The sequence below is a fragment of the Labrus mixtus genome, chromosome 8 (assembly GCF_963584025.1).
Source record: "Labrus mixtus chromosome 8, fLabMix1.1, whole genome shotgun sequence".
Classification (NCBI taxonomy): domain Eukaryota; kingdom Metazoa; phylum Chordata; class Actinopteri; order Labriformes; family Labridae; genus Labrus; species Labrus mixtus.
Window position 1 is genome coordinate 21,519,559 of NC_083619.1, and position 12,675 is coordinate 21,532,233.

General features: G+C 41.7%; 2 protein-coding genes across 3 annotated transcripts in view; one reads left to right on the top strand and one right to left on the bottom strand.

The window, feature by feature from the left end:
* Positions 1-7,651, top strand: part of LOC132979376 (tripartite motif-containing protein 16-like) — a 57,944-nt gene extending 50,293 nt beyond the window's left edge. Inside the window, exons 1-2 of one of the 2 annotated variants that reach the window (XM_061045116.1) lie at positions 4,939-5,080; positions 5,592-7,651. In XM_061045116.1, the coding sequence (XP_060901099.1) occupies positions 5,736-7,415 (1,680 nt within the window). In that variant the 5' untranslated portion in view covers positions 4,939-5,080; positions 5,592-5,735 and the 3' untranslated portion in view covers positions 7,416-7,651. Of the gene's footprint in view, positions 1-4,938; positions 5,081-5,591 lie in introns of those variants that run through there. The other variant, XM_061045115.1, reaches the window with a different exon arrangement.
* On the bottom strand, positions 612-3,387 carry LOC132978499 (presequence protease, mitochondrial-like). Its single transcript, XM_061043705.1, has 6 exons — positions 3,234-3,387; positions 2,985-3,114; positions 2,688-2,808; positions 1,579-1,765; positions 1,159-1,261; positions 612-1,020 (listed from the first exon to the last, which is right to left on the bottom strand). The coding sequence occupies exons 1-6, from the start codon at positions 3,385-3,387 to the stop codon at positions 927-929; spliced, it is 789 nt and encodes a 262-aa protein (XP_060899688.1). The 3' UTR covers positions 612-926.
* Positions 7,652-12,675: the final 5,024 nt, after the last annotated feature.

The window sequence follows — 12,675 nt, forward strand, 5'->3', positions numbered from 1 at the left end:
GATTTCAACAGTGGTGTTCAAAGACTTGAAAAATAATTGTTAAAACTTCAATTTAAGGTCACAATATTCAACATTAACTAGCGGCTTATTAGCATGCTAACTAGTAGCATACTGGCTGCTTATTGGTCATTATGAAGCACTTATTAGTACCTTATCTACATGACCATAGTCTATAGTTAACAGGTCATTATCTAAGAGTTTGTTCTCATTACACTCCTGATTACAGCTCATCGATAGAGAGTTAGGAAGTTGTTGAACATGAGTTATGATCTTGATATGCTTTTGTTTACTTCTACCCCATAAGGGTCGTACTAAGGGAAACATATTAAGATCATAATTCATGTTCAATCACTTCCCAACTTAGGAACCAATGAAAATGTGAAATTTGTGGAAAATAGGACCACAGCCTCCATACATGGGGCGCGCAAAATAACCACTAGACTACCGGCGCCCCACAAAGACCAACATGACCTGACTGAGTGTTTGCACATGACTCAGTTTGTTGTTTGAATTAGACAGAATGGCTCTGATGTTCTTCCTCTGCTCTGAGTTTCCCAGAGTAAACCACAGAGGAAGAAAGTCATTTATATCCTGCAGACAAAAACAAAAACACCTGATTGAAGTTTATATAAATGATATATCTCTTGATGATACTTTTGCAATGATCCCAAAAAGAAGAGCTCACTCACATAGTGTATTCCAACATGATCATATATTTCATTAAATATATACAGAATGAAGACGTATCTGAACCATGACAGCAGCTCTCAGTCCTCCTCTTGATATTGTGCGCTTCAGCTTTTTTGACTCTTTAATAAAAAATCCTAACCGTAGACTTTCAGCATTCAGTACAGAATAAGTCTTGCAGCTGTGATTCTCCAGAAGTCCAGTTGAGTATTTAAATCACAAGTTACCTACAGACTGGATTATTTTACGATCCATGAGGAATCTTTTTTAATCGCCTCGTTCTCTGGACCCAAGATAGCAACTCCACACGTCCTCTGACCGACGCCGAGGTATCTGCAGCGAGGGGGAAAACAAGACACGAGTTAACACTTGATGTGGGAATAAACGGGAACAGTTTGTCATTCTGTTTTTTCTTTTAGCTTCTCCTTCTCTTCATTTCTGAGTTATGTAAGGTGACATAAAAGCTTGCACCTTTCAGCCACTTCCACCAGACTTTGGTGAGTGACAGCAAAAAGTCTTTCTCTGTGATTCTGCTTCATCTCATCGGTGACTCCGCTGAGGAAGCGACCCATTCCTGCAACACAAACACAGAGTGAACAAACCAGACAGCTAAGAGATAAACTAGAGACAGTGACTGCTTTACAACAGAGACGGAGACTAAGTTAATAAAACTAATGAAGATCTCTTCATATCTGAACTTGGTTATAATTCAACTTTTTACTCATCATTTTATTCATTAATCCTTTTAAAGCTTTTAACCTCCATTAAAGACTTAAAATGTTGAAGTTGTCAGTTATGTTCTGAGATGTTAAAGGTCCAGAGATCTGATTGGAGGAGGATCAGGTGAGGCATCCTGACAGCAGCTGGAGGGATCACTCAGTCGTTCCTCACCTTTGTCCGCAAGGGCCACAGGCGAGTCTACAGACGAGAACACTGACAGTTTAGCTTCATCGATGTCCTGCTGGGTGAACTGTCCCGACTTCGCCCAGTCCACACCTCGACGAAACGCAGACAAGGTCTGCACCGAGTTTGGATCCCTTAGAGAAGCAAGAGAAAGAAATACAAGGTCAACAACACACTGTTCAACTCAAAGAAGATTCTTTTTAAACGTAGAAGTCATTTGGAATATTTTATTATGGCTGCCAAAAATGCCCCATGATGGCTTCCCTTAGTAAATTGTTGAGTCTTTTTTTCCAGACAGATCCCTGAATATTCTTGTAAGATAAATATTTTGCATTTTGGCCAAACCCTAACCCTAACCCAAGAGGTCACATTTGAGAAGCAAATCAACTCAAATTTCATTAGATTAGAACAAAATAAGTGCTGCTGCAACTTTGGTTCTTTCACTTCTTTCTCCTAGTCTTGATTTAAAATACATTTTAAAGGTCACATATTCTGTTAAATACACTTCACCATGTTTCTCTAACACTAACATGTGTCTCTAGTCTGTCTACAAACCCCCCAATGATGAGAAAAGTCCATCCTCTCCGTCTTTTACCTGCTCCACTTTTCAGAAAATGTGTGCTCAAACAGGCCGTTTGGAGATTTTCCCTTCATGACATCACAAAGGGCAGTAGCCCCTCCCCCAGGTGGGTGACACTCCCACAGCTAGGTGTTTGTTCTGCCCTCTGAGTCTGCCTTCTCACCGTAAACGATAGGACATGGAGCGAGAAAGCCCGAATACACCCGAGCCCTTCCAGAGAGGGGGCGTGGTCAGACACAGCTCATTTACATATTTAAAGAGTAACTAAACCTCTGGAGGAAACTCATTTCAGCTGCTTGTATCCACCATTATATCTTTCTGTCATCACTACCCATAGCTCATGATCGTAGGTGAGAGTCGGGACAAAGAGCGAGCGGTAAATGGAGAGCTTTGCCTTCAGGCTCAGACTCATTCCCTACATCATCTAAAGTATTCTTGTCCAGAAATGTCTCTGTCCAAACCTTTTTTTTATCCATGTATTTGTAAGACTTTTCAAACACAGTAAGCTGGTACTGACCTGCTCGTACATGTCCAGCTGGGTGGAGTCAGGGACGACCTGGGTGGAGACAGACATGCCCCCAGTCCTCAGCTCCATCTGCTGGGACTGTTGTCTGTAGTCCAGACCTCCACAGCCCATCCTGATTTAGCAAACAGACACACATGCAATCTTTAAAATGCTTTCAAACACCACCTGTCCAAACGTTACACAAATACAGAAAAGATCAATAAAGCATAATATCTTCAAACTTTTCATATACCAGGTGACACATTTTGAAATCTTGCTCTGGTCCAATCGACTGTCAGGTGAACTTACTTGGTGACAACGCTGCAGAAGAGCGGGACATAGAGCCTGAGGTCCTCCGGCAGTGTGTTGAGACTGCACATGGCTCTGAAGTAAACTAGGCCGTTGGTGGGCTGCTCACAGTACTGCACCGGTATGCCGACTGAAGGAGACAAGGAGAGGAAACATTTTAAGGGGTTTTAACCACAACACTCTTAGATGATTCTTCCTTGTTGTGTATAATGTTTTATAAACTTGTGTAGAGTGGACACTGGGCCGTACCTGCTGTGCTGATCTGAACAGGAGTAACAGGGATCGTGGGCTCAGTGTCAGACACTTTCAGCGCCGGCAAACAGGAGGCGTCCTGCGTTTTGCTCTGAGCAGCCAGCAGCTCCAGACCTTTTTCCAAGAAGAAGAAGAAGATGAATATGAACATGAAACAGACACTTAAATCAGAAGTGCCTCAATCTAATCCTTCTGAAATCTTTCAGTTTTACTGGTTGGGTCATAAACAGAAAAGTGAATGCAGGTGAAATGTTCTTTCATGGTTTTCCATCAGTAAAAGTTTAAGGATAGTTCTCTGTACTTTAATGTTTCTAACAAGTCCCCTCAAAAACGGTCTTCAACATTTAAGGCCAACTCCTCACCCCCTCCGACTAAAACTGGCAAATGACACTCAATTCAGTAACACTGTTGTCAGTCTTTGAAAATTTATAGAACAGCTTTGAATGATTTGCAGCTCAAAAAACATCTCATTTATCTGATACTGGTGTCAGTAAAAAACACCTCGAGCTGTTTAGCGCCCTCTGCTGACTCATCCTGGGATTACTCCAACATATGTTTACCTCATGCTCTATAACTCTGCCTATGTTTAGTTTGAACATCCAGCATTGTAACACTATATGACTAAATGAGGGATCAGCAGAATAGGTCAACTTGAATATATTATGTATACAGTCACATTGCAGCGCTTGATGGTTTTTTCCCAGTTATTGTGTTAATCTGATGGTTTATTGGATTTTTTGGGGCTTCAATCAAATCAATCAAGCAGCCAATAAAAGCCTGTTTGCTTCAGACAATTCTGTGTGATTTCACAGAGTCAAGCTCAGAAAGTGTTGAAGCAGAGAAATACAGATTTCCTCCGTGGAGCAGTTTCAATCATTTGTACCTTTTTCATAGACGTCTTTTTTGTCGCTGTCTGACAGAGCATGGATCTTTTTCTGGAGCTTCTCCTCCTCGGCTTTGGCCTGTTTCTCCAAGTAGACCTCATCCGGACTCATGGACAGGGTCAGTCTGTGTGTGTTCTCCTGTAGGGGGGGTAATGGGGATTTGAAGGGGAAGAGAAAAAACACAAATTATACAGAAAACCTTCAAAGTTCATGTTTTTTTGTCATGATCGTAAAACACTCCAGGGCTGCTGAGGTTGACCTTAAGAACAGACCGAGTATTTCCCCCTACAGAGAACATTAGTGAGACTTGTAAAAGGTTTATTCTTGTATTCTTTTTAAACCTTTTTTTCACATATTTCTGGATGTTTTGAAGAAAAGTACATTCCCAGTGTCACACACATTAAAGTAGTGCTTGATTTTGTCCTGGAGGAAGCGGGGGTTTTCCTTCAGGGTCTGTAGCATTACATCTTTTATGAATCTGTATGCTGTTGTTTGTTTGTACACGGTCTCATTTCAGGGATTATTTTCTGTCTTCATTCTCTCTCTGTTGTCTTCTCCTTTAAAGCACAAGAAAACTTTTTTTCAGTTATACAAAACAGCTCGATGAAACTGTAGATTTCAGAGGAAACCAAACATGAAGCTTTTCAATGTTTGCTTCAACTATTGTGAGCTGTAAGTTATTTAAAAACATCATGTGGTTGTTCAATGTTGTGTTTTAATCTTAACTGCATGATAAAACTCAGACTGACAGACTCACACTGTCACTTTAAGAGAATTCATCACATGAGTGAGGGCAGCATGGTAACCCCTCCCGATTGCTCAACTCCACTCTGTGCACACATTTCCTGGTTCCCTCTCCTTCACTAATATACGAGTGCAAGATAGGTGTAACCAACAAGTGAGCTCCCCAGCCCCGTTCAGCGTGGATCAGCAAATGAGTAGCGACATAAGGACACTGAGGTATTTTTGGTCGGTGTATTACTTCTACCACATATTGAAATTCTTCCATTACTTGTAATCAAACCGAGTTTTGTAAATTAAAGCAGCAGTAGGAATCAGTAGGTTTGTATTTGAAACAGGATTATGACTTCAATCTGAGGCAAACTATGTTTAAAGACAATATCAATGGAACTCTGACTCCTCCCTGTGGTGTCTCAGATTTTCACAGCTTGTAATGCTGGTGCTCACAGGTAGCTCTGTTCTGACAGTAGTTGTAGAAACTGTTCAGTTATTCTCTGTGTTTTATTCACTTCTTTTACATGTTAAGAAATGTGTGACTAGAGTTTTTTACATGCTTGCTTATAGAGTTTGCTTCCATGCAACAGAGAGTGGTTATGTATTCATGTAGAGAATCTGCCCTGTCAGAGGCATGAAACATGAATCAGAGCTTGTTAACCCCTCCCTCTTCTTCCTGCTCTCAGACACAGCCCGCTCCACTCTGACGTTTATTTTCTTGTTCTCTCCCCTTTAGATCTAAAGTATGAGGATGGGTGTAACCAACATGTGGGACGGTGCAAGAGCAGACACTGAACAAACACATGCTGTGTAGATCAGAGGTGAAACTATTGATTTCTAAGAAGTGAAACTCAGACAGTCGTCGTTACCGAGAGGAGAAATGGCACAGAAAGGAGTTCAACTAGACCGGGAGGCCTTCTCTTGTTCCATCTGTCTGGATCTCCTGAAGGATCCGGTGACTATTCACTGTGGACATAGTTACTGTATGAACTGTATTAAAAGCCACTGGGACACAGAGGATGAGAAGACAATCTACAGCTGCCCTCAGTGTAGGCAGGACTTCACACCGAGGCCTGTTCTGGTGAAAAACACCATGTTGGCAGTTTTAGTGGAGGAGCTGAAGAAGACTGGACTCCAAGCTGCTCCTGCTGATCACTGCTATGCTGGATCTGATGATGTGGCCTGTGATGTCTGCACCGGGAGGAAACTGAAAGCCTGTAAGTCCTGCCTGGTCTGTTTGATCTCATTTTGTGAGAAACACCTTCAGCCTCATTATGATTCACCTGCTTATGCAAAACACAAGCTAGTGGAGCCCTCCAAGAAGCTCCAAGAGAACGTCTGCTCTCGTCATAATGAGGAGATGAAAGTATTTTGTCGGACTGATCAGCAGTCTATCTGTTATCTCTGTTTAATGGATGAACACAAAGGTCATGACACAGTCTCAGCTGCAGCAGAAAGGACAGAGAGGCAGAGAGAGCTTGGGGTGAGTCGACAAAACATCCAGCAGAGAATCCAGGACAGAGAGAAAGATGTGAAGCTGCTTCAACAGGAGGTGGAGGCTATCAACGGCTCCGCTGATAAAACAGTGGGGAACAGTGAGAAGATCTTCACAGAGATGATCCGTCTCATGGAGAAAAGACGCTCTGATGTGAAGCAGCAGGTCAGATCCCAGCAGCAAACTGAAGTGAGTCGAGTCAGAGAGCTTCAGGAGAAGCTGGAGCAGGAGATCACTGAGCTGAAGAGGAGAGACGCTGAACTGGAGAAGCTCTCACACACACAAGACCACAACCAGTTTCTACACGACTACCCCTCACTGTCACCACTCAGTGAATCTACACACTCATCCAGCATCAAGATCCGTCCTCTGAGGTTCTTTGAGGATGTGACAGCGGCTGTGTCCGAAGTCAGAGATAAACTACAGGACGTCCTGAGAGAGAAATGGACAAACATCTCACAGACAGTGACTGAAGTGGATGTTTTACTGTCAGGACCAGAACCAGAGCCCAAGACCAGAGCTGAGTTCTTAAAATATTCATGTGACATCACACTGGATCCAAACACAGCACAAACACGGCTGTTATTATCTGATGAGAACAGAAAAGTAACAGTAATGAGTAAACATCAGTCTTATTCTAGTCACCCAGACAGATTCACTGGATGGTGGCAGGTCCTGAGTAATGAGAGTCTGATGGGACGTTGTTACTGGGAGGTGAAGTGGGGGGGGGGAGGAGTTTATGTAGCAGTCACATACAAGAATATCAGCAGAGCAGGGATCTCTTATGAATGTAGGTTTGGACATAATGACAAATCTTGGGCGTTAGATTGTTACAGCAACAGTTATAACTTGTATTACAACAATGTCAGCACTCCTGTCTCAGGTCCTCAGTCCTCCAGAGTAGGAGTGTACCTGGATCACAGAGCAGGTATTCTGTCCTTCTACAGCATCTCTGAAACCATGACTCTCCTCCACAGAGTCCAGACCACATTCACTCAGCCTCTACATGCTGGACTGGGGTTTGGTTATGTTGGAGACTCTGCTGAGTTGTGTAAGCTGAAGTAAACAGAAGTCATTAGGGGACAATGTGTTAACATCTGTGTTTTTTTCCATGTTTCTACAGAATGCTGATTATACTTTTCTTCACTGCACATACTACGGTACTTTGACGAAACCAGTAAAGCCAAATTTCTGTATTTCATAGATTTCAATATCATATGTGGACGTGTGACCTTCCTCTGACCTGTCTCTTTGAGCCCACTAGTTTTCCTTGCACCACAGGACCTGCCTATAGATATTCTGTTAACCTTTCACCCTTTCACACGCACGTCTTCAAAAGAATAAGGTAAACAGAAGTTTCCTCCTTCTCTTAGTTTCTTCTTAATTTCTTCTTTGTTTTGTTTTCAATGTTTTGTTTTGTTGTTGTTCTTTGTTAGGCGTCTTAGAGTATTCAGAGAAGCGCTATGTTATTATCATTATTATTAATGTTAAAGGTCACATACTATGTAAAATAAACTTCACCATGTTTCTCTAACGCTAATATGTGTCTCTAGTCTGTCTACAAACCCCCCAATGATGAGAAAAGTCCATCCTCTCTGTATTGTGCCTGCTCCACTTTTCAGAAAATGTGTAAAGGTTGAGCACTTGTGCAGCAGGTTTGTGTATTACGTGCCGCGGCGCTGTCCAAGGAGCCGATCGTTCATTTGTTCATCTGTTTGTTTGTTCGCCACTGCATCTCTTATGGAGTTCTCAGTAAAAGTGCACAGTAAAAGTACTTCATATTACTTGTCTAGGACGTACTAAGTCCAACCATATCAGAATCATTGTCTACTTATGGAAGAATTTCTTTTTACAAGACATCAAAGTCAGAAAAAAGACTCATTATAGTGATTTATAAAGGACTTTGACAGTGGATTTCTCAAAAAGTACTTCATAGTACAGGTGCATGTATTATAGGAAGTACTAAGTCCACCCATATCAGAATCATTGTCTACTTATGGAAGAACATATATTTTTATATTTTTTTCCCAGGAAAACACCTTATTTTGAAAAACGGAAGTTATCGCAGACTCGCAGTATTATTCCCTGAACAGTATTTTGTTTGCTCCCGTTTCATACACGTATATCTCATAGTCAGTTTTATGGTAAGACCTAGGCATTTAGCACTTCACTTCATCGCTCTCTCTCTCTGCTCGCTCTGGAGTCCGGAGCATTTACCATAAAGATCAGAATACGTGGGCACTTCAAATTTAGGGGCGGCTCACTTCACCATGTAAAAGCGAGGAGCGGCTGGCTTGACCGCAGTGATCAGGCCGCCGGTGAGCTGACCTAACCTTATGTTTTCCCTGTCACACTTCACTACTTTTGCTGTATGTATATGTGTAGCCGATGCGAGCTCGTAACATTTAGCAACGGGAGACGTGGAGCAGCAGTACAAAACGGCGCTCTAAAAAAGCCCACAGATATTGTAAATTGACATGCGACATTTAAAAGGTTACCAATCCTGTCTTATGCTGATAGCCTATTTGGTTTGTAGATAAAAGTAAGTTGTATTTAACTTCATAAAAAAAAAAAAAAAGCATTATTTGTGTGCTTCTGAGCACAAACAGTTTCATTTGCATATGCCCTCTGAAAGACGGCTGCAGCGCTTGGAGGGGGGTCTAGAATGTTAACTCTCCCATGTTTTATCTGACTTGTATTCCTCTCTTTTAGCATAGACGTCTTGGGACAGTTTTATTCTTTCAATTCTTTTGAAGTGGGTTTTAATGTGATGCAATGTAACTATTAATAAATCTCACCCCGATAGCCGAAACCAAACTTGTCAATATTCATCAATTCTTTACTCTTTTCAAAGAGCACATTTCACCCCATTTACTGTACCATAGGCTCCAGTGGAAAGATCATAGTCAGTATCCAGGTAAGGTGACACGAGATCATTTATAATTTGGCTAAACTGATGGAGATAATATGAATGAGCAAAAAAAAGAAAAGACAAAATCAGCACCAGATAAACAAAGAGCCAATGTGAAAGAGATGCTACAAGATAAAAAGCTGTATTTTACAGCTATAACCTTTCTCTCCCTAAACAAGTGTAAGAAAAAGTGAACATTGCAGCCTACAAGGAGTTGGAGGGGGATTGTCATATTAGGCTGCATCAGTTTAACTAGGACTTAATCCAGTCGCATCCCATTAATGAACGTGTACAGACTTATTAACACAAGATAATTTATTTTCCTAACAGGACATCAATAGAGTACATCTTATGTTATATTCAATACATTATAGTGTGACTCATAACTAAATACTGTATATACATTACATTCAGATGGGCCTACATTGAAAACTCTTGATCCATATAAACCTAGTCTCCCATCATCTCTGGAAAGAACGGACTCCCCCTGCTGGATTACGACGTCAACTGCAACCGTTAACCCTCCCTGTAATATCCCCTTGATTTTAACAGAAAGGAAGTCAAATATTCTCTCAGTCCTTAAAGCTGCAAATCTCTGTAGCCTAAAGACCGTTGACTCTAACCCCCCAAACACCTCTACCATCCCAGATACACCTATTAAGTTGGCACTGCTTAATGTGAGATCACTCAAATAAGAATAATTCCTTTGTTGCTGTTCAAAGGAATACCAGTAGATGGAGACCTTACCATTCAAAATCCATTTTTGTTGATGCTGACTTCATGCATCCTATCTCAGCAAACATACAGTTTAAAGAACTGTCCTCATTAAGAGCTCATTGTGATTTCATTGAAAGCTCAAATGGAATCGCAAGTGTCTGAAATGAGTTTCTCTTGAAATAATAACAATACAGTGACGCTAAAAATATAACATACTGACATGTAACACTTTGGACCATGCATTTTAAGTGCCGCATCACATCTGTTGTAGTTCATGCAAAGGAGGCTGCATTAATAACTCTAGCATGCCATAAATGCCACATCTCATATCATATGAGATATTGTGTTTTGTGGAAGTGGCAGATTGTAATAAAGGGGCAGCTTAGAGATTGATGCACTTCACCTGAGTAGCTAGAGGCGGCTGATTGGCTCCACCTTCCGTGTCATCATGAGAAGGACTTTCCCTACAACACGGAGTGATAAGAAATGTATCCATCCGGGAAGACAGTTTCACCAAGTGTCAAGGTCCTTTTGTGTTACAAAACATGACTTTCAGTAGGCTAATTACCATCTTAGTATGCAACACTAACAGTCATTTCCAGTAGGCACATACATTTTCCACAGGCTAACATAATGAAGCGGCTTTGTGTGACTTTGGCCTATTGGACTTTCGGGACACTTTTTTTTTTTAAACGTTTTTTGATGGGAGTTAATGAGGACGATGAATAGGACTGTCTGGACTAGCTGCATTAATATTGTAAGTAAGCGTTTTCACTTTTAAGTGAGCTACTTGTGTTTTGCTGTTAGCTGTGTGGACAAAGGCTTCCTAGAATGTAAGCTCACTGCTAGCAAGTTAGCTTTATGTAGCCTATGGCTGTTTCCATAGAAACTTAAAAGGAGTTATTTCCAATGAATGCTGAGGTTATTTGCATTTGTTCACAGCTGAAGTGTTTGTTTTAGTCTACAAATGCTTGTTGTGACAACGTTGACTGAATTGTTAGCGTTTTTGTGAAATAGTATAAATTGAAAAGATAAATTTATAGTCGACTTTGCCAATTTTGCCGGGGCGGCCGTGGGTGCGTAGGCAAAGCGTCCGTCTCTCAACCTAAGTCAACCTCAGGGTTGAGAGTTCGACAACCGTAGTGTCCTTCAGCAAGACACCTCACCCGGCCCCGCTTGATCTTTTATTTTTGGTTTTATCATTAACATATATCGCCAATCTTTTTATATTTTGGGTTTAATTCATGTTGTGATATTTATGATTTTCTTATCGATTGCCGATGTGCATGTTTTTACAATGAGTTCACTTTCTGTCTTGGTGCGTGTGAGTGATGACAGATTACCTGCTCATGTGCAGCTTTCTTTTATTTCATTGAGACTTTTTCTGCTGAATGAGGAGCAAGAGCAGAGCCGCAATGTCCAATCAGCGGCCAAGGGGAGGGTGAAAAACAAAGAAACAAGAGACGCCGAGACAGAGAGCCAGCCAGTCGACACCGAAGAGAGAGTGTTACGACGCGCAATACACGCAGCGGCAGAGTGAGGAGCTCCGCAAGCCGCGTAAGTAGCCTATCCCTTTGGGACAGTAGTAACACTCTGCTTTTACAAGTACGGCGTTGGTGTGTGTGTGTGTGTGTGTGTGTGTGTGTGTGTGTGTGTGTGTGTGTGTGTGTGTGTGTGTGTGTGTGTGTGTGTGTGTGGGCACAATACTGCCGGTATTTTCTTGTTTCGGCAGTGCCCGTCCTGCAGCGTGTGTACGTGTCGAGCGACTAGAGGAGACTCTGCGAGGGAAGCAGCAGGCGATCGGGACAATTCCCTCACTGTTTTAGTTTGTTGGAACTGACTGAGTGACTTTTAGGCTCATACGTTTTAAGTGCTGCACTTTTAACTCTCCCATGTTTTATCTGACTTGTATTCCTCTCTTTTAGCATAGACGTCCTGGGACAGTTTTATTCTTTCATTTCTTTTGAAGTGGGTTTTAATGTGATGCAATGTCACTATAAATAAATCTGTTTTGCACCAGCACGTCATTGTTTTACATCTTTTTGAGTAGGCCTACTGTCTCTCACCCCGATAGCCCAAACCAAACTTGTCAATGTTCATCAATTGTTTACTCTTTTTAAAGAGCACATTTCACCCCATTTACTGTACCATAGGCTCCAGTGGAATGATCATAGTCAGTATCCAGGTAAGGTGACACGAGATCATTTATAATTTGGCTAAACTGATGGAGATAATATGAATGAGCAAAAAAAGAAAAGACAAAATCAGCACCAGATAAACAAAGAGCCAATGTGAAAGAGATGCTACGAGATAAAAAGCTGTATTTTACAGCTATAACCTTTCTCTCCCTAAACAAGTGTAAGAAAAAGTGAACATTGCAGCCTACAAGGAGTTGGAGGGGGATTGTCATATTAGGCTGCATCAGTTTAACTAGGACTTAGAAGCTTACACTGCCATCCCTCTACCACCACTGGGGAAGTGTGATCACAACCTGCTCCTTCTTAACCCAAAGTACAAGCCACAGATTCAGAGACACCCAGTAACCACACGCACCTTCAGAAAGTGGTCTCTTGAGGCAGTGGAGACACTAAGAGACTGTTTTGAGTGGACTGACTGGAGCACCCTGCAAGAGCCACACGGTGAGGACATTGAGGGGGTCACACACTGCACAACTGACTACATGAACTTCTGTATGGA